This window comes from Eurypyga helias, unplaced genomic scaffold (assembly GCF_000690775.1).
Source record: "Eurypyga helias isolate BGI_N326 unplaced genomic scaffold, ASM69077v1 scaffold5621, whole genome shotgun sequence".
Lineage (NCBI taxonomy): Eukaryota > Metazoa > Chordata > Aves > Eurypygiformes > Eurypygidae > Eurypyga > Eurypyga helias.
This window is the reverse complement of record NW_010228796.1, coordinates 46,533-69,267: the sequence shown is the minus strand read 5'-3', so window position 1 is coordinate 69,267 and position 22,735 is coordinate 46,533. Positions and strand designations below refer to the sequence as shown.

The window sequence follows — 22,735 nt, the reverse complement described above, 5'->3', positions numbered from 1 at the left end:
GGATTTCGCTGTTAAGCACAGCTCTGTTGGGTAGGTACCGTGGTGGACACCATGTGTAAGGGTTGAAGACACAAGACTCGCCAGCTTGGCTGCATTTCCCTTTCCAGCCCTCCACCCAGGCTGAGGATCTACGTTGCTGCAAGCTAAAAGATGCTACAAAAGCCCAGCTTTGGGCTTCCAGCAGCTGTTCACACAAGCCTCCAAACTGCCCTCCTCATCCTCGGCTGCGCGGTGGGGCCTGGGCTCTCACGACACAGCATCCAGCCAAACCCACAGGAGCAGGGAAAGGTCGCCAGCCTTTCTTCCACAGCGCTTGTCTGCAGCTCTATCTGCTTTTGTGCTCTCTAACAGCAAACAAAGAAACCTTTGTCATAGAAACACTCTCGAAGTTGCATGCTGGTGCCACTGTCTACGTGGCGAACACTCAAGATACTAAAAGGGAGGAAAAAAAGTCAATCCACCCTATACCAAGGCAAAAGGTCCTATGATACCTGTAGGAAACCCGCGGAGCTCTCTCCGAAAGGCAGCCAAGTAATGATGTTAAAAATCCCTTTTATGCCCACTACTGTGCTGACATTATTTCCTTAAGTGCCCACTCTCCTTTGTTCTTTTCAAGCTGTTTCTCCAGAACCACCTCTTCAATATTTACAGCTCTTTGGAAAAGAAACACAAGATTTCTGTCTTTGACTAGCACCAGCTCAAGTGGGGCTTAATAATACTAAGCCCATGCTAAGGACAAGTCTTGGAGTGAACGTCAGGCTGGATTTCTACTAAGATACATTAAAATCCAGGGAAAAAACACCGCAGTATCAACCACAGATCTATTGAGGTTTTCAAAATACTGAGTACAGACTCACAAAAGATCTTGACACACGGCAGCAGAGCCTGACCCATCCTGCAAGGCTCACGACAGTGACTCTCCCCTTTTATTCCTCCCAAAATTGAAAGCAAGGCTGGGTCCTTTTCTTCAGAAGGAAGCCACATTCTCAGCTTCCCCTTTTCACAAAGAACTAAGTAAAGGAGTGACTAAAGAAAGCATTTCTGGATGTATTTCAGCACCTGTGTTTTATGAGAATTGATAGCTTCATGAGCACATGCGTACGTTACCGCGCAGGAGTACGTAACAGGTTGCTGAAAACACTGGCCTCACAGGGCCTCCGGGTCCGTGTTCTCCCACTTGCCGTGTTGAGCTCCACTGCCCACGAGCCAGCGCTTCACATTCACTGACACTTGAACAGGTTTTCCTCATGATTTCCTAAAGCGAGGGTTAGGTAAACGCAGTGCTGGCAGAAGATACTGGGCAGCAAGCAAGGACGGAGCAGGTCTCCCGTTCAGCGGTGTAAGATGCAGAGGTTGTGCACGGCACAGCCAGCTTCCGCGTGTCCTTACTCGCCTCCCTGCTGTGGTTAACCTGGGAAACCTTCTGAAGAGCAGAGAGCAGACCGCTCCATTTTTGCCCGTGGTGCCATCAGTAAAAGGGGCGGTTAGCACCAGCGAGCTATGTGTGCATCCCCCTGTTACTGACTTTTGTACCTCCCCTATAGCCCACTTACAACTTTTGGGCACGGATACATAAACAGTTCAATCAGGACAAGTGAAAGCCTTTGCCTACATTTTGACAGGATAACTAGTCAAATTCTCTGCAGCGTGTCAGTAATCCTCCCTGTGCATCTTATAACTCACGTGGTTCTCTTAATTTTCAAGAGGAGATACACCTCAGGGATGCCCCATGAAGCCCACCAGCTCCAACATCACTGTCAAATGTGTCCTTTAGTAATAACAACCTTTGAGGAGATTAAGAGAAAGTTTCCCAGCTGCTGGCTGTAGCTGCTGGGTTTAGGACTTACATAACTTGTGAAAATCCTCTCTTCGGGCCTGATGTGTCTCCGGATTTCACACTCATTTGGCTGAAGGACTGTGATCCCGTCATCAGAAAAGATATAGAACATATTCCCAACACTCAGGCCTTGAATGGGGATAGAGCAAAAGGAGCAGGGTTTTTGTTTTGTATGTATCCATAGCTGTTAGGACTTGTTTTTAAGAACTCTCCCTCCTCCCCCAACAAACAAACTCTGCCTTACATAAAGGTTGGTCGTTGGATGCAGTCGGTGCATTCACAAAATCAAATTCCATGTCACAACGAGGGCTTCAAGGAGTGAGGAGGTACAGACACATTCAAAAATGCATTGCCTTGGTGGCGGCGGTTGTGCGCAAGAGCTCTGTTCGGGTCCTGTGCATATGTACCAAAGTGGGATTTGATTACAAAAGCCCCTGTGTTGCATCGTTAACTCTCTCAGATTATGATTTTGAGTTTTTCTATGATTTCATTAAAAATAGCCTGCTAATAATTTGAGAACAGAGAACTTTAGTTAAAATTAATCTGAAGGTTCTCCTGTTATAGACAACGTGCTTTCTTGTAACCGTGATGCAAAATGGAAGTACTTAGCACCTGTTCCATGAAAACACATATATTTCTCTATTTTCTTAAACTATCTGGATGAACTAACTATAGCCACCAACACAAATACATTTTTGAAATCTTGCAAACTGTAATTCACAAATGTGGAATAGTTCAGCATCGCAATAGCACTCATTTATCCAACTGGGGCATTCCAGGAGATTTGGAAAACTGGCTGTCATTGCTTTGCTGTTAGACCATATTTTATCATTTCTGTTGTGCAGAAATGCCTTGAAACACTGATAATTTAGTTGTTTTTCAGCTACATGCAATTGAGTGACGAGCATCTTTAGGAAATGTTCAGGATCTTTTCAAACACCCTGGTTAGAAAGATCCAAGCATCGTTTCATCGTTTCCATACCACCACCAGTACGTGTTTGCAACGACCACTGTTGCCCCCAGTAATGTTGGTAGCGTACTTCGCTGCCCACAGGATGGTGATGTGATAATTTATAATTTCTAATACATTACATTTTACCCAGATCTGAACAATGTTCAGTGTGACAATTCCCTCGGCTGGTCCTGGGGTGGCAGACCTAAACACTGATCACACCTACGGAGTTCCTCACGTCTCCTAACTGTTTGCAGGATTGAGGTCTAAATTGTCATAGGAAAACTTCACTGTAAAAACACGTACAATTTGGATGAATGCATTTTTGGAAAATTTGGTAAAATACATAGTATTCAGTGAGGTAGAAGGGGTTTTCTGGTGCTAAAACCCCTTCTTTTTGTGCCAAATAAGTGGCTTTAGAGTATGTATCTTAGCATGTGGTGTCTGCTGTACTGACAATGTTCAAGTTGCACCTCTCTAGACCATACCACAGAAATACCCCAGTTAGGGCATCAGGCAGGTTGCAGGAGCCGTGACCCTTAAATGTGATGCCACAGTGCGGGATCATGCACATAGGAAAAAAGCTACCGAACTTCCATCGAGAACTGAGTTATCTTTATTGACTAAGGGCTAATTTTTTTCCCCCGAGTATATCGTTAAACCATTTCATTCGGGCACTTTGGACCAAAATCTGCGCTCGCAGCACACACACAACTCCCACCCGCTTCGGTGGGATTTGAGTGAATACATCAGAGGGCAGAATCTGACCCTGGCTGGAATGAGTGCACATATTCTCATGAGTAAAGGATTTTAATCCTACGAAGTGGAAACAGGCAGGCAACAAATTATGACCATTGTGAAGATGCTTATTATTATTTTCATGCACAATAATAGCGTGATTTTGTCTGATGATCCTGTCACAATGAGGGTGTATTTCACAACTAAGGCTTTAATTAGTCATAAAAATACTTTGATAATGATTTTACCCCGGTAGGTTTAGAGTTAGTGACTTGGCAAGACACACCACTTATTTTACAGTGCGAGGAGTGCAAGTTTTTAAGCTGACTGGTTAGAATATGATAAAAATTACTAAGAGCAATCAGTCACTCTCTTTTTAAATAGGTTTACCAATTTAAGTTAAAATAATTTTTCAGAGAGTACTCTTCACGCTGATTTTTAGACAAAGCAGGTTTTTGACTAGACAAGCTAGATGTTCTGTAGTGACTTATGAAGTATTTGCCAAGTCTTGATTGGGGTACATCTCTAAACAATCTCATGGGCATCCGTAAAACAGACTCCACTCTTGACTATTCTGCTGCAACTCCTTGCTCTGGGGAATTATTCAAGTACAGAGGTGGGCCGTGGAGAATTTTACCCAATTGTGTTATTTATACTAGCGAGGCAGGTACCAGGTTGGGAACTGAGGGAACTAATGATGAGGGTTTTAATTTTGCCCCCTTTTTAATGGAGGAGATTTCAGGTTGGATGACACAACTAGTTAAAAGGTTTGATAAAAGGTAACCTACCTCATCTGTATTAACAAAAAAACTAATACAGCAAAACCCCCCATAGGTATAGGGAGGGTTTCCAAAACACAACAGCGCTTATTTGAACAGTTCCAGATGAAGCAGGCTCTAACAGGAGGACACCTGATGGCAAGAATTTTCTTGATTTCAGGAATACAGCCTCCATCTGAACGTACATGTGTATTTCCCTCCTTGGAGGTTAAAGGGCAAACTTGACACTGTGGGACACTCTCCTCTGATCTGCTACTTAATAGTTTTCCTCAACTTAATCTAAATGCTTGGAGGTATTTTAGAACTTAAATTTGGTAACAAACATGTTTTCAGCTTTTTAAGTGCATACATTCATGTAACTGACAATTAATGCCTCTGGCACGATATGATCCCTTTACCCAGGTATAAAGAAAGCAACACCCACTGCAGGTGAACGCTGGCATGAAAACAAATCTCTACATTACATCTGGGCTACTTGTAGCTTTCTACAAAATTAAAAAGTAGTTTGTACACTGAGTAAATATTGCACATGCTTCCAGTTCCATGTTAAACTGGCTGGTCGTGCTCTGTGCACTTGCTTCTTGAGGTTTTACCTGTGCATGGTCTGTGAAGGGTTCTGAGAACAGACTGATAGTAATTTTAGAAGTCTAACTACTTGCATTAAAACTTTGACTTGCAGGAAAAGCTTGTTGTACATGACATTCTGTCCAGGCATTTTCCCAATAGCTTTAGTTACTACAGACCTCGTGGGCACGAGGATGTGATCACGTTAAAGGAGCTCAAGTCTACCAATCCATTTGTTAATCATGCTACTTACACATAGGTTTTCTTTTTAATGGACTTGAAAGGATACATTAAACCGTAAAAACAAAAATACCATTCCTCTCTTCCAGCTTTCTCTGTGCCAAGATTTCACACGTTAAAGTACGTTCGATTGATTCTTTGTCTAGAATGAGCGTGTCGATCAAATACTGCAGAACAACACAGGCAGGGGCATAAAGCTGCTCTTAAGATACTGAATTCTTTAAGAACAGCAATAGTAAATCTGCTTTTACTGCCCATGTTTTCCCTATACCTTGCTCATACTTTTATTTAAAATCTGCAAGGTCGATAAGCAGTAAGTCCATATCGTTTAGCAGAATTATAAGAAGACTTTCTGCAACCAACTTTTTAGTTGTTCTTTAAATATTACCGTATGCCTACAACTGGCAGGGTTATCCAGCCACTTTCTTTAAAAAGGAGCATAAGGGATGCAGCATATAAACAGCCACAGAGCATCGTGTCAATGATGCTGGACTGATTAGATGCACTAGAGATTTTGTTTCCAAGCAGAAGGGAAATAACAATTCTTAGCGCCCGTAATGCCATTTACAGGAACATCAGCAGCGGAGACACCCTTCAATGCCATGCTCCAGGCACTGGCGGGTGGCCTATTTGGGAATAAGTGCTGGAGAGCAGTCTTAGGTGTCTGCATCGCATCTCATGACCTCCAGTCAGCTGTGGCTGCTGCATTTGCACGTCTGCAGCCAGCAGCAGGTATGCATTGGGTGTTTGCATATCCAGCCGAGGTAGCACAGGTCACTATGAGCTGGCACTTTCCTTCTGCCCTTGCAATCCTTTGGGCCAAGCCCGAGCACACCAGAGAGCTCCAAGCCAAGGGCATGAAGCCCAGCTGTCATTCTGGGTACCTGGAGGCACTGGTTAAGAAAGGGTCTTTGCACCCTCCAAAGGCAGAGTGAGCGTGCAGCCCTTCCTGGAGGAGCAGTGGGAGGGAGGGGTGTCTGCAGTGAGCAGGGGGACAGGGTCGAGAGCAGTTTGGATCTGCACAGCGGCCTTCCCCACAAACTAGGAAGGACACCAAGATCCCAGCGTCCTCATATGCAAGTGGCAGACGTAAGAACTGGCTTACGCCTGGACTTGGATCCAAGAACCCTCCTGCAGTGAGCAGATACCCTGCCCACAACCCCCAGGTGCCCAAGCTCGGGGGCTCCCCACCCAGGCACTGTACCTACAGAGGCAGGTGGGCGAGCTGCTCGAGAGCTCCTTGGGTCTTTGCACGATGCGTCTTACTGTGCATTTTGGAAATTATGACAGCACAAGTGCATGTAAAATCAAATAAATTTTTATTTCAAGTGCCTCCCTAATATCTTTGAGTCAATTAGCTGTTTAGTATGGGGTTTTTTCTAATTTGGCTTCCAAGATACAGGGATGTTGACCTTGTGCAGGGCACACTATAAATCTGATCAAACTACAGACCTTAACTGCCAATTAAAACAAGGAGAAATGGGGCAACCTTTACCCTGCATCGATTTAAAGGATAGAGGGAAGCAAGACCTGGTTTGAGTTTGGGGTTTTTTTTGCCTAACAGTCAAGAATACAATTTTTGTTGCTCCCCTAGTAAACACCAATACGTGCTAGTGAGAAGGAAGAGCTTGAATTGCTTGTTTAAAAATGCAGTGTATTGAATTTATGTCTTACTTGTTCAATTATGGTAATTTGGGATCACTTCTGACACTCATGCAATTTTTAATGCAGCTTGAGAATCTCAGGCTACTCACATTGGTAGCAGCTTATATAAAATCCACATTCCTATATATTTTATGGCCATCTATTATTTCATAGTAGGAAAATGTAAGAAGTTACAGGTACAATTTATATTACAAGACTGACATCTCTCATTTGAATAGTTTAGCTTTTAAATGTCTGGTCTGTACTTAATCTGGTATCTGTGAAAGTTGATAGAGTTAGTGGCAAGTCAGTGGAGAATGGCCCATCATGGAATTATTAAAGCAGACAAGCACATTATCACTACGACAAAAGAACTTTACTGCAGTACCTTCCTCTCGCCACAGTATGTTTGCAACTGCAGCATCAGAAAATTGGGGAAGCCAGAACATAATTGGGAAAAGAAAAAAAAAAAACAAAACAAAAACAAAGCAATGTCAAAATTTTCATTGTAGCAAGTAACTGAATTAATACTCATGTTTACATGAACTGCTCAATTGGTGAAAGCCCTGTAATATTCATTCAAATAAGATATCAGGGAAGACAGATATTTCTAAATACATTTGTTCCTACTAGAGACAATTCTGACACGGGAAAAGCCCTCACTGAAACGAAGCCAACTTTAGCCTGTGCAAAGATCAAAGTCTTAGTAAAGAGATGTTATCTTCAAATGTAATTGGAGGTACAGAACAGGCTATGACTGTCTGTACAGGTTCAATAAGCAAACATGACATCCTTCAGAAGCCCGAGACTGACAGCTACTGGAGCTTCACACTGCATTTCTTCTTGGAATTTCATGCAACTGTATTCTCTTTTAGGATTCAAATACTTTTTGAAAGTACATTTGTACTTGAACTTCTGTTTAAGGTACATCCAATTATTTCTCAACATAGTGTAATTTCCCTTGCTCAAGTATTCAAGGGAAAATGATAGTATCAAACGTACATAAATCTATTTAATGAGGAATAGAATATATTTTCCAAAGAATCGCCATGAGAGCACATATTTATGGATATCCTCATTTTCAGTTCTTGCTCTATTTTAACAGTCAGAAAAGTAGCAAAACTTCCATTTGCACCTATTTCTTTTATTATCACCATGAACCCAAGCAATCTTCCAAATAGTTAAGACAGCAGAATTAGGAAGAGATCAGGCCTCTGGGAGCTTTTCCACTGGGGCAACTTATCGCCTACTTCATTAATCGCGTTTTGGGGACAGCGTGGTCAAGAGAACACTGCCACATTCCTACGGGAGACATGCAGCTAAGAGTGGCTGGGAGAATATTTGTCTTTAAAGTGGAAGATAATTTCACACCAAGGAAAACCTGGTTAGCGATGTAAACACAGGCAAACCAAATAATTCCATCAGAACATTTTTCAAGCATCAAAATATTTGAGAACTTTGAATCTTAACTGGCTTTAAAAGAAGTCTTGTACAGAAATCAGTGAAATTTATTTTCTTAAACTGCATATAATTCAACAAACCATTAGGTTTTGGTTTCTTTTATATCTAAAACTAGTGCCAAGTTGTTACTTTAGAAAAGATGTTACATCCATACCACATCCAATACACTTCTGGCACATGAAAGGCATCATTGTTTTGGACAAAAAGATTTTACCTTCCTCATGCAGTTCCTTCCCAAAACAGTATCCAACCCTCAAATCAAAGCATGGACAAAATAGTCATTACCTTACGATTAAGAGTCCGACACTGCATGCAATGGACTAAACTGTTAAATTGCACGTATACTACTACATTTAAATACAACCTGAAGAAATAAACACACGGAAAATTAAGCTTACGGGTCTTTCTCGCCGAATCTTCTATGAAAAGTGAAGATATGTCCTCATCCACTCCCACCTCATTCTTAGCAATGCAGGTGTAGGCACCGGTGTCTTCATATCGAACGCTGCTGATATGAAGTTCACTTCCATTTGCTGTAAGAAAGACACCCATAAACAGTGTTCCTCACTGCTCCTAATTGCTGATACTGCACTTAAGTGCTGCAGCCACCCTGTGATGGCTCAGCAGGGTGGCTTAACCACACAATGTTTTCTTGGACATAAATTCAGGGGATTCTCACGAGAGCTGATGTTTTGCTTCTTGCCATTAGCACATAAACACTCTGTGCCAGAAACAAAGAGCAATCCCAAGTGCAAACAATAAATTACATTTCATTTATTTCTTCTTGTTAAAACAAAACAAAAAAAGCTTTGGCTTTAGTGGAGAAAAATTCACTTCAATTTTGCAACCTGTTTTTCAACCAGATCAGCAAGAACTTGGGTTTGGGAGGGGTCTTTCTACAGTTACTCCTATCATTTTACTGTCTGGAGTAGGACCATGCCATGGTTTAGGCCCACACAGCAACTCAGCACCACACAGCCACTCACTCACTCCTCCCCAGTGGGATAGAGTGGAGAAACTACACAGAAAGGCTCCTGGGTGGAGACAAGGACAGGGAGGGATCACCCACTATTAATGGTCATGGGCAAAACAGACTCAGCTTGAGGAAAAAAATCCATTTAATTTACTGCCAATCAAATCAGAGTACGACAATGAGAGACAAGACCAGATCTTAAAAACCCCTTCCCCCGCCCCAGGCTCAGCTTTGCTCCCCATTTCCCTCCCTCCTCCGCCCAGAGGGGCACAGGAGGATGGGGAATGGGGGTTGTGGTCAGCCCATCACACACTGTCTCTGCTGCTCCGTTCTTCTCTGGGGAGGATCCTCACTCCCTGCCCCTGCTCCAGCGCAGGCTGCCCATGGGGTCACAGGCTCTTTTGGGAGCAGCCATCTGCTCCAGCTTGGAGGGCAAAGCCTACCCTCTCACAACGAGCTGCAAGGGACCCTCTGCTCCAAGCACCTCCTTCTGCACTGACCTGGGGGTCCTGCCTGGCTGTTCCTCTCACATCCCACTCCTCTCTCTGCTCCAGGTTTTTCTTGTTTTCCCTGCTTAAATTTGTTAATCACAGAGGCACTAAGTGGCTCAGCTGTGCCCAGAGGTGGGTCTGACCTGGAGCCAGGGAAGCTTCCAGCAGCTTCTCACAGGAGCCATCCCTGCAGCCCCACCAAACCCCACCAACCCAATACAGTCTGTCGCCTACAACCTTTGGAATATTTTGAGATATCACCCCCAAGCATGCGGGGATATCTGTGTTGCCAGCACTAGCTGAGGGCTGCCATACACCTCAGCCAGACTTGGGGTGGGGGGCACTGTGGGGAGCTGTTAGATACTTTTACACAGAAAACTGTGCTTTTCACTGTGTCTGTTGCACCCTTGTTTGAACAAGGACCCACAAGAGCCTGATTCCCTCTGCAGAGCCGTGTCGGAAGAGGTGAACCGCAGCCTGATTCTCAGCTGATTTGCATCCGATGTAGTGCTTATGCCTCAACAAATAATTTAATGCAATTCTCCTCTGATCTGCGCAGCTGTACAAAGGCAGAGGAGAACCAAGCACACCGTCTTTTAACAGAACACCGCTACCACTTATATCAATCAATACTGCATTTCCTGAGAAATTCACAGGAGAAGATAAAAAGAAAGAACAGGGGTTTTGTAACACGATTTCCAACAACTGTGTCTTAGCAAAAGTACAAGAACTTCTAGTTTAAAGTGCAAAATAATCCTCCTTAATCCCTGTCTACAATACTTTAATTAATCAAAATTCCGTTCTTACCTAGGAGCGTCAGTTGTTTGGACAGTTTTGGCATGATATCAATGCCGTTCTTTAGCCAGGTAATTCGGGGATTAGGGATGCCTTCGGCGTGACATTTGAGGCTTGCCGACACACCAGGCTCCTGCGCCTGCGTTTCAGGGTAGACGCGAATCACTGGTGGCACTGTGGGGAACAAGGAATTGGCCACTTTAAACTCACCGGCCAGGTGCCAACCCTCGTCGGTCGCTCGAGAGCCGCTGCTTTCAGACGGGCTGCAAAGAGGTCTGACCCCAGCACCGGGGAGACAAGCTATGTCTTGGATTTCGGTGCAAGCTACAGTATTGACTTTTCTACAGCTCAACTTTGGGGGCAGAAAATAGAAAATAAAAATAGCAGAGAATAAACTAATAAACCAACGCCAGGGAGCAACCTGGGTATCTCATTATGCATTTAGATCGTTCTTGCTTGCTCTTGCTTTCTTTCATTAATCATAGAATCCCAGAAGGGTTTGGGTTGGAAGGGACCTTAAAGGCCATCCAGTTCCAACCCCCCTGCCATGGGCAGGGACACCTTCCACAAGACCAGGTTGCTCCAAGCCTCATTCAGCCTGGCCTTGGACACTTCCAGGGATGGGGCATCCACAGCTTCTCTGGGCAACCTGTCCCAGTGCCTCACCACCCTCTCCCAGAAGAATTCCTTCCTGATATCTAATCTAAACCTCCGCGCTTTCAATTTAAACCCGTTATCCCATTAAGTGACTAATGAAACTTAAGTTGGATTAAAACCTAAGGCAGGTACTCAGATATTTAAAAATTAAAGTATAAAGCCCAAACCTTCACCAAATCTAGTAAGGAAAGAATTGGAGTTCTTGCTATTAGAAGCAGCACATTTTTCAGGAAATTGCCTGTATATTCACTACCTTTTATTCTGAACAAATGAAGTGTTTATAAATTACTTCTCTTTTTTTCTGAGATGCTTGCAAAACATGACTTACCTTGTCTCAGGAAGGCCCCTCTGAACTATTTAATACACTCAATTGGCAGAACTACTAACTATATTACAATTTCAGACAAGTTCATTGATTTTCAATCATGTTGCCTTCATTGCACAAATCAACAAGGCTTAATATCACCCATTAACTATTTCTTAACAATTTACTCACATACTTTGAGGAGAATTTGCAATATGGCAATATCAGTTAAAAAACCAACAGGACCCTCCTTCCTTTCACCTCAAGGGACATCATAAAAGGAAATGTGGGGATGTGCCGTACCATGGCTGACGGTGTTTGAAGGGTGGTCATGGGCTGCTCTATTTCATAATCAAGAGGTCAACTTTTCTACTGATCAGGAGATTTTGGAGCTCATGATATAACTGTTCAAAGGTATATGTTTTTGTAAAGCCACAGTCAAAATCAAATGTGGATGTGATACGTGGGGGCCCATCTTCTTCCTCAAGGAAAATCCCCCGCTGCACTAGGCTGTCACTGGCTTAAGGCACCGTTAACTCACTGCAGTGTTTTCATATAGACCATCATTAGGCTCCAGGATTGGCAAAATTAAATTAACTTAACAGTTGCTTTAGAATAAAACGAAATATGTGTCTGCAGCTTGCTCTGTCTACATACCCATATGGGGATAGTTTCAATAATTACATTCACTAGCATACACTTTCCATCTTTCTATTTCTATTTTTCATGGGCCTTACCAAGAGAGATGTATTTTACTCGGCCGTACCTACCAGCTGCCAAGTATTAACCAGAGCTGAGTCATCAGCTTGGAAGGAAATCAGCCACGACAGAAAGCCCTCCAGTCTACTTGGTTTTTATAGCTTTAAAAGCGAGAGGTTGTTCAAGTGTAACCAGAGAGGAAATGCCTAGGGGCACCTGGAGACACAGAAAAATGGGGACTGCCAGCAAAGGGATGGCTTTAAACTCCACCTCTGCACTGGACCCGTAGACTTATTTCCTTGCCTTCTATGTCCTTTGTTAGTGAAGAAAAGAAAATGTGTTGTAAGATGCAGGGCAGTGGGCAAAATACCATGCAAAAGCTTTTTAATCAAAGACACAAGGTTTGGTTTATTGAATTGAGTTTGCAAGTTCTAAATAAAAGCATTTCCTAGCTTTTCATCTCCTCCTCCCATCACTGTCAGGGTTAGAGCTCCTCCTGACTTCAGGAGGCGCCAGATCAAGCGGAAGGAGAGCAAAGGAAGCAATCTGCTGCTGGAAATGGCTGGCAGCTGCCAGAGCCATCCCTGCGTTTATTTAAGGGACAGTGCCCAAGCAATTCATGGGCATAAAACTGAGCGTCAGGAGCTTCTGATTCCGTCTGTGCCTCAGAAAATGAACTTAAATTTCCCCGAGTCAGTCTCTCTAGCTGTGATAGGATAAAGATAGTAATTTTGATGCACTTTGACAGAATTTTATGAAGGTCCTGCACTCAATGCTTGTCTCACCTATGATTTGCTGGCTACTAGTAACATCTTTAGAATGAAATTATTTAGGAATTGAGCTCCATTGAAAGCTTCCATGATTTATTCAGACTCATGGATGAGAGGTGGTTTGTCTCCTACAAATTCAGAGGAAAAAAATTAAAATACCCAAGCAGGTTAGATGCCCAAATCCTAGTGAAGTCAACAGGCTGTTAGTATTTAATGCCCCCACATATTTTCTTAATTCTCCAGAAGGCACAAACCTGCCTCTTCCAGTCAGGAAGGACCTTCCTGCCAGGATATGCCCACCTGCCAGCGGCTGCCCAGCTCCAGGCAAGACAGAGATCCCCCAGCCGGGCTCAAGCCCTTCTTGGACATATCCCAAATGGCCAAAGGCACCAGAGCAAATTTACTCCAAGCGTAGTGGTGTTTTCTTACTCACCAGCTTTTAACAGAGATAGAGCCTGTCCCAGACATCACCTATTTAATGCTCTCAAAACCAGAGTGGGTTGATCTGGTTTTCTTTCAGTGCTTTGCTTTAGGCTTTCCTCTTCTTATGGGTGCTCATATCAGCACTCCCAACGCCTGCCACCTGGAGCATGCTCCCTAGAAACAGGGCACTCCTTCACACAGCAGAGTTTACTTGCATCTCTGTTTTTTTGCCTTACACCACATCGGTCTGCATGTGAGCAACCCACATTGTGACTGCAGAGCTGGAAACACCATAGACCTATATTGCAAAACGCAGCTCAGGGGTCCTAGACACTGAATCAATGTTCTGCATGAAAATTAGCTTACCCTGAAATTACAGCAAGGTGTCTTTTCAGGGGTGATTAATAAGGAAACTGCTTGTTTTTGCCTACAAAAATATGTTGCACCTCCATGACTGCTCTCTTATCATTTTCCTACTCCTTCCATTTTTAAACTTTTCATTTCTTCTCCCCTGTCTTCATGATTTCACTGCACAGGTAAATTATTGCACACAACCGCCTTGTGATAACGGCAACCTGCAGAATGCATTTTTATTGTTCTTGCTACAAATTAATACATTCCAAGTAAGCACATTTTACTTTAAACTTGCAAAGATTTCAGCTCCAGACTTTGGAATATATGGATTATCCTTTGCTATTTCCCCTGGTGAATATATATCATAGCTAACCATTACTGTGCCTGCAGCCAAAGGCAATATAAAAATGCTATTATCTTAAGCAAAGTAGAAAAAAGAGGTATTCAAACAAGTAAGAGATTGGGTAGATTGCCTACTACTGCATACTGAGCAGCACCTTCCCTGTGAGCAGACCAATTCATTACAATAAAACAGCTCAGGTGATAAAGCACACGATGAGCACAGCTGGAAGCATCAAACCCCAAAGACATACATTGCTACTATAGGACCTATATATGCCAAAGCTTAATAATAATTAATAGAGTAATCATTTACTTGAGATGTTTTAATCCTTCCATTTATGGTTTGAAAGAAGTTGGCAGTATTATATGTTTTCTCTTGAAAAGCCACATTAACAAAATATCCGTGTGTAAAACATCTCTCTGTTCCTGGAAAATTTGTCCTATTGGACCCTTATAATTGGGCTGCGGATCAAATGGCTTTTTAAAACTGTTTTCAAGGAATACAATATTCTGATTTATGCTGATGTTTTCCAGAGTGCAAGGACCAAGGAAAATGATGCCCTACACTCAGCAGTCTCTTGATTTGCAAACTATCAATTTTCATAGTTGATTACAAGTTTATGAGATTCTTTATCCTCAGCAACTCTTTTTCCTCTTGAAAGTGATAAATTGCTTTTCCTCCTTGCAGCTAGTGTATGCTGTACACATTTCCCAAGCAATATCCATACGTAGGAGAGAACATCATTTTCCTACTGTTCTCGGCTTCTCCTGATTAAAGATACCAGCACGCAAGATGAATTTTTCATTCTTCAAATTTGTGCTGCCTTTCAGCGTGTTCTTTTCTTCCAAAGACATTAAGGGCCAGGTGTATAAATACGCTGACTGAAAGTTTACCACTGCTGTGAATCCTGAGACTGAGGGGCTCAACCCAAACACACCACATCGAATGTGGCACGTAGGCTGCGTTGCACGTGTGTGCTTTAGGCTTCTTGCCCAGATGCGAGCCAGCGGCTTGGGGCATTCATCTGGTGGTCTGCACATTTTCTGCCGAACAGGATTCTCATCTCCGCTTCTCAAAATGAGTACCGGGACCTGCCCATGTCATTTGTGATATCCTGAACCAGCTGATACATTCATGCCATTCAGCAGTTGAGCAAAAGGAGCCTTTTCCCCTTTGGAAAGGCTGCTCTGGGGAGGATCTTCAGGCATGTCCAGACTGTGCGTTGCCTGATGCTGAGTCAGGCAGTGTGGTGGTGTTTTAGCATTGCTCTGTAGCCTGGTTAAATGGCCCAAGCACAGTGCTGGCAGGGACACGGCTGGGCTGTGTGGCACAGGTACAACAGCAAGCCTCAGCAAGGACACGGCTTGCCTGTCGTGGGCAGCACGTGCCCATTTTACAGCAGGATTTGCCTGCGATGAAGTGAATTTCCTTTTCTTGGGCAAGAAAAGGAACAACAGTGGCAATATACTGGGATGAAACCAAGGCTTACCCATAGAAATGGGTATACTTTTGATAAAGTTGATTAGTCTGTAACACATTCAGCTACAGAGTAACTTTTAATTTTTGTCAAGATTGGCCTCTAAGCTTTCTATTTAAGCTTGTATTTCCTAATTTCCTATAATATCTAATCAATGAGCTGTTATAAGCCAGTGTTATGTTCTAAAAAGAGACAAAAGAGAAAGTAAGATAAAGAGAATACCTTAGATAAAGGCATGTGAAGAGGGTACATATAACTAGGACCAGATTCCTTTAAGGAAAAAAAGACAATAAAAGGAAAATATTTTGTAAGATAGACTGATGGGCCTCAGTGGGAACAGTAAGCAAGGACCCAGGTGGTACAAAAAGGATCAGGGGCCACCAGAGGAGTGCAGTTTTGAAAAACACTGAATTAACTGAAACACAGCCTAGAAGTTGAGACCTGCCTGTACACAGTAAACTTGGGAAGGGATGGGGATAAACCCCTTTTCACTTGCAGTTGGTTCTTCTTTCTCTAGTCTTTCCAAGCAGAGGAACTTGGAGTTTTCTCTGTTAAATAGAAAAAGAAAAATCTGATGGTTTTCACAGAATAACGACCCTGGTTTTTTGATGTTAAAAGTGTATCAGTCCCTCCCTGAAGCAGACAGGTGAGGGACACACGGGTTTTGGTTGACTTGGTTCTGTCACATTCTCTTACAGTTTTAGTCTAATGCAGAAAAGCAACAAAAACCCTCTCGTGTTGAAGATGGAGTATTTAGTTTGATACAGACAGGCAGAGACAATCCCCAGTGCTGAACAGAGCCCATCAACTACACTTAGATTCTCAGCATCTTCACTCAGTTCAGCTCATCTCAGTTTCTTCCCTCTACTCCTGTCAAGAGAAATTCCTCGATTGCTCCTTTAAGTTTCTAAAAAACCGAGAAGGATTTCCTGGGCAGGGCTCTGCCCTGGGAACCTCACCATGCAGCGGAAGGTCAGCAACGTCGTCATGTCCTCGGTGCTGTTGCCACAACATCAGTAGCTGGAGGAAGCCATGACACAGGCAGAAAAGGAGAGAATTGAGGGATGTGGGCAGCCAGCCAGCCACGACAAAACCTGCAAAAACCCAGCTTTGCAAAGCCTAATGGCTCATATGGGAATATCAGATGTACAGCATCTGATAGACAGATTCACGACAAAACCTGCAAAAACCCAGCTTTGCAAAGCCTAATGGCTCATATGGGAATATCAGATGCTGTAAGACAGATTTCTAGACCCTGCAGTGTGTTCTAGCAAGCCTAGGATGACACCAGAATGCGTGGCAATTTTTTTTTTTTTTTTTTTCAGTATTTAGTGACTATATAGCAACATTCAAGAGCCAACAGGGATGGTGGGTTTTTTGTATAACTGTTCTTGTATTAATAAGAAAAACCACATGCAGCTGCGGCGTGAAACTTCCATTTAAAAGAAAATGGGATCTTTCAACAAGTTAAATCTAAGTGGCAGGCATGAGTACAAAACAAATCAACCCCTCCCCACACTCCATCTAGCTTTCCTCTCATTCTGGTTTTAGTTTCAAAGCCTTTGGGCCTTATATTCTCAGTGATAATAAAGTCTACATTGTTGTCTGCCAACTAAATTCCATTCAGGCTTCATAATATATCACATAATATACACGGGATTAAGTTGTTAGCTCACGTTTCTTTCAACTGCCATTCATCAAACAAATAGCACTTTGAGGAAGGAAACCTATTTTCCCAGCTGCAGCATGCACAATCTAGTTATCCACATTGCTGAGACTTTACAGTTTACTCTCTCAAAAGATGACAAATTATTATGTGGAAATATTAAGTCAGTTTTCATTCAAATCAACTAGATGCTTTGTGCTCTCCTCTAGGTACTCGCTGTGGGTGGGGAGCACTTACACACATCCAGAAGACCTGAGCTGTAGTCAAACCTAAACACCACATCCACCACGGTGATTCTTGAAGTGCATAAATATCCCTTCTTACGCTTTCTTTTCGTGTCAGCCTCTCTCTATTAACCTGTGTGTAGTTATCAGTTGACAGCTCTCCTTGGTAGAGATCCGCACAAATCTAGAGAAAGAGCTAAGTATTAATTTCCTTATAATATATCCCCTGTAATAAAGCTACTGAATCTCCCTGTCAAATGAAACTCTTCCATAGCAGAGTATGTCAGAATCTACCCGTAATGAGCAACGGGCTACCCTGTCTCCTGCTCTGGAGCTACTGCTGGCCATATCAACACATGTAAATGGGTTTAAAATAGGACACGGATTTTGCTGCTGGGGAGGTGGATACTCCATGGGCTGCTCCCTCAATGAAACACCAGTTTAAGCTAATGTAATTTTAAACTAAATCCGACTCACTGGGCTGGAGGTCAGAAAAAAGATAGCAAATGCCTGGCTAAGTTCCACCAAGCACAAATGCGGTCCAGGGGATGGAGGTGAACGAGAATGCTGGAATGCAGCCCGTGTGATTCTCTCACCTGTAAAATGCTTTGCCCTCATTTTGCAACCCAGTGGGCCCTATCTCTAGCCAATGTAAATAGCCCTCGGTGAACCAAGCTGACTACAACCGGGTAATAATCTGATATATCGCTGTGAGTCTGATAGCTGGTTTTGGAAACACTGTGCTGTATTTATTCAAATATCCTGGGCTATTTCCTGCAACAGAAATGATTTTCTGGAAGAAGCAATTATTGAAGCAACACTTTGGTTGACAAAAGTAGTCATTAGTCTAAGAGATGATTTGAAACCCTGCTCTTAACTCTATGGCAATGCTATTGGCAGCTTGTTTTACAGTTCGGGTACCTGCTGAAGCCCAGGTAATTATACACGTCCCCCCCTTGGTACCTTTCTTTGTGACTGCCTGTGTGATAACATGAGTGAGCAAGCCCTGAGCTGCATCGCTCTCGTACAAAGACAATTCAGTGCGTGGCTTTTGACGTCTCTGTGCAAATGAGATTAACACGTAACTTTGCTCACAGGAACGTTTTCATGGATTGTCATATATGCCATTTACTAACCATTCACCTGAAGGATGTGGGTCTGATACAGCTCTTCATAGCCGTAGGCATGACAGGTGTAATTGCCCATGTGAATAGTTGTTACCTTGGTGATGTAGAGGGAATCGTCTTCTCCAAAATCCTGCATGTAACAAAAGACAAAAAAAGTGCCTTATTATTTAGTAAAAATATCTTAAACACCACATGAAAGGAGACTACCTGTTCAGTGGTTTTAAGAGCAGCGCAGCTGGGGAACACAGCTTGAAATTTGAACAGTAAGTTTTAAAGTTCGTAAATCAACATGCAGGGAGAAAATGAGCGGCAATTTAAGAGTAAGGCAAAGTAACTCATGTGAGAACATGAACTTTTGTTCTGGTTGCTAACAAGGTGCTCTTCGCACATAAAAAAGATGGCAATCTCCAGCTGTTTAATTTATGGGGGAATTTAATATCTACCCGTTAACCTCAGATGCATAAAATGCTAACTTTGGGGTGGGTGAAGGCTTCCTTTATTGAGGCCCGTTCTTAGAGAATGCACTGTAACCTTGAGACTTGATGAGGAAGAACTGAATTGTTTGTCACTTATCTCAGGCCATATCCTCGGAAGGAGACAAAGACGATGACAAAAAGTATTCTCAAAGAAACTTGTTTTGATCTGTAACCGCTTGACAAGTATCTTTCTTTATCCCCTTCATCTTCTTAGATTCGCTCTTGCATCACTTCAATTTTTGATTACACATGGGGAGAACATGAGTTAGTAGAGAGGTTTTGGCACTTGAATATATTGTACAAGTGCCTTGTTAGGAACTGATGTCAAATTATAGTTAACAGAACCACAGGACTGATGGGTATACGAGCAACTTCTCTTGTTACCCCATGAATGTTCAAACTGCAGCTCCAGAACGTTTGTGCTTCTATGAAAACCCAGAACAATACATCTAAAAACCAGTTCATCAGCTTAAACAATTTTTCTTTAATTAGCTCTGTGCGCAAAGCATGCTGAACCAAACTCTGCAGAATTGCACTGAAAAAGTATGCTAAAACTCAACTTGGAATCAGGGCGGCACAAACACAGCACGATAGGGTGAGTGTTGAAAACCCAAGGGCTTTTTCCAATCTCCGTTGTGTAGGCGGAAGGCCAGCCTGCAGCCAAGGGGTGGACGGGGACAGCCCCTACGCAAATCTGAGCCAGGGGCCACCCTTGCCCAGCACAGTCCCCAGGAGCAAACGGAAGTGCAGCACGGCAGTGCGGTGAGGGGGCGAGAACTCGCAGCTGGGCTCTTCCAGCACCACTTCCAGATCAAACCTACCAGGGTGGAGAGCATACGGAAGGAATGACAAGCTGCTGTGCTGGTTGGGTCTCAATTTCTTTCTGAAAGAAAGGGAATCCATCCGCTCCCTTCCCTGCTGAGCTCACGGAAAGTCCCATGCTACAAGGACTCATCCCCATCCATGCTGTTACTGCCAAACCCCCTGCCAGGTGCCCAGAAATTATGATCAAGAGTTGTTTGTTCATCAGATGGGCTGCTTGCTAAACCAAAACCATTTGGGCGTCCTTATATCTCACATTTCGTGCCTCTTCAGGGTGCATCTGGTTGAGTTTGAAGCTTACTTTCCAGCCACTTTGAACACTTTTTGAAGGAAGCTGTGGTCCTGATGCAGACTCGCAACGCCAGCTGGCACCCGCAACGCAAAGTACAAAGCAGTCCATCTCTTGCAGTATGGGATTGATCTGGCACCACCTCCGCTGGCTCTTGAATCTTCTCCAGTAACGTCTGTCTGGCACCACAGAAATGCTTTCATGCCTCTCCTCTCAGTGGCACCCAGCGCTGGCCAAGGGGGGGAGGGAAGATGTGGAACCTGCCTAGTTTTTAGGCGTTACAAGGCAGATTGCTCAGAAATACAGAATGAGCTTACAGGCAGGACAACAACTCTTCCCAAAGCACAGACCTTGACCTGAGAGAGGACAGACAGCCCTGGTTCTGCTGTCTGCCGCCCTAAGGCACGAGCCGCCCTGATGTAGGAACAACGGTACAGAACGATAGTAAAACCAGAGATGTTCCTGAAATACATTATCTGTCATCAAAAGCATCTCGGATATTGCTGCCACCTTAGGTGTCAGGCAGATCTGGCAGCTACACTATGGGATAAGCTGGTTAAGCTACCCAATACATTACCTACTCTGAAATTCCCATTTCAAGCATTTGCCTGTTTTCTGGTCAGCTAGATCTTTCCTGCCAGAAAGCAAAGACGCATGAGCAACGGCAAATGGAAAGGATATCAACCCTGTTAAAATGATATTTGCATGAGATAGAGAAAAGGCTCGCGGTGGAGGGGACTTAATAACAGTTTTTAAAGTTAATCCCAAAGCAACTCAAATCGAGTTTAGATCAATAAAGCCAGGATGGCTACTTTTATGGAATGATTTATAAGGGGTTATGGAAAAACAGAGCAATAAAATCTTCTCTGTTTTAAGTATGTTGCTTCCTTTAAGACATCTCAGAAAAATACCATGAACGCTTGGTTTGTGCTCTGTAATTGTCTTTTTATGGACGATCTGTTTTTCCTATGCACACAAAAGTATTAATATAAGTAAAGACCCCTGCAAAAACAAACTGATGCAAGATTATGGTATTATTCTCTTCCTCTCCAAATGCGTTTTTCTTGTTAAGAGAAGCTTAGATTGGTAAAAGCATGGTTTATGACTTTTAAAAACTATTTTTTGGTTTCTAGCACTTAAAGAAGGTTATCAAAGAAGATTTAGGTTAACACCGTATCATTTATGTCAGGCGTAGAAAGAAATCATCTGCCCTGTGTTAGAACTTGCACACAGAGAGTAAATTCACATTATAGTACAAGATTATTAAGAATGACCAGTATTAGATGTGGGAAGGAAAAAATGACTGTGAAATTTAGGTTCAATACTGAACCTTTGATTGCTACAAAAAGAATACAGAATCCTTTAACAAATTAATGACTCTTTCCATGTGTTTATTTATTGCAGCTTGCAGTTTCTCCTTATGTTTCCCTGTGGATATAATTAGTACATTAGGATTTCACAGTTACATTTTATATATATGCATGAATTCTTATGCACCAGCACTTTCTGTGTATATTTTATAAAGGTATATTTGGAAGTGCTGTAAAAACCCAAGTCCTAGATCATTAGGAAATGATGAGTCTTTGATTCCTTAACTCTACATCTTACACTCATCTCAGCCAGGAGTCCTGTAGCGCAGTGGGAAGCCGTCCCAGGCAGGCAGTGGGCAGCCCTGGTACCTGGCTGCGTGTCGGGCTCCCTGCCCACTGCACTGCCTTTGGGAGCTCTTAGGAGCTGCTCCACTGCATTTCTTGCCACTGTATTAACCAGGGTGTAAGTTGACCGTGACCCAGCGCTCAGCACTCTTGCTGTTGTCTGGGGAGTGGTCCTCAACAGCATACAACGCCGTAGTGATGCATGCAGTTTTGTCAAGCTGAGAAGGAACTGCAGGTCAACAGGGACTTCTTTCCCCTCAGAAACGTCTGTCAGGCAAGTGAGGGGGTCTTTGAACAAAAGTTCTGAAAAACGGGTTAGCACAAAACATTTGCTCTGTGCTCCATCCCTTTATCCAAGCGTGCACATGTAAGCTTGCTGGGAAGAACTGGCAGGGGAGTGGGTGGGGTGGTCAGAGGGGATGGGAAGAATTCACGCTGGAAAAAGGTGGAGGAAATGTTTCTATGTGCTTTGACTTTTTTCAGATGGCTTTTGCTTGCAAACCCAGGTTTCCAAGTCACCATGAGCCTGAAAGCACTCAGAGGGAACCATAAACATCTAGAATGATGATGTAACCTAATTCTTCTCTCCCTAAAACTATCCCACCTTTAAAGCCAAGTATCTCAGGGCTGTCCAGGAGTGCTGCATGTCCCCAGGGAGCTGGGACAGCGCTACTACTCCCAGCAATGCCCAATGGTGAACTGAAACGACATTTTTATGTATCATCCCATGGAAAAGGGTAGGCAACCAGGAGAAAGGCAAGAAAGGAACTTCTGAGACATGCCTTTTCTCATTTACCACCGAAAGTGAATTTCCTTGTGAAAAGGAAGAAACAGAAGTGATGAAAATAGAGGAAGAAACCATTCTAACCCCACCAACTGATGAGCCTTGCATCAAAGCAGCCAGATAAGGATAGGGTTTTCATTATCACTCTTTTATGAATTTCATTATAAAATAATGTTACAAGTTCAAGTAAA

At 43.2% G+C, this 22,735-nt stretch overlaps 1 protein-coding gene across 1 annotated transcript in view; it reads right to left on the bottom strand.

The window, feature by feature from the left end:
* The window catches only part of FSTL4 (follistatin-like 4), a 43,081-nt gene that overhangs the window by 8,793 nt on the left and 11,553 nt on the right, over positions 1–22,735 (bottom strand). The window contains exons 3-7 of the mRNA XM_010160134.1: positions 18,528–18,648; positions 10,487–10,648; positions 8,614–8,748; positions 7,143–7,169; positions 1,848–1,966 (exon numbers count right to left, since the gene is read on the bottom strand). Coding sequence (XP_010158436.1) covers positions 1,848–1,966; positions 7,143–7,169; positions 8,614–8,748; positions 10,487–10,648; positions 18,528–18,648 — 564 coding nt within the window. The remainder of the gene's footprint in view (positions 1–1,847; positions 1,967–7,142; positions 7,170–8,613; positions 8,749–10,486; positions 10,649–18,527; positions 18,649–22,735) is intronic.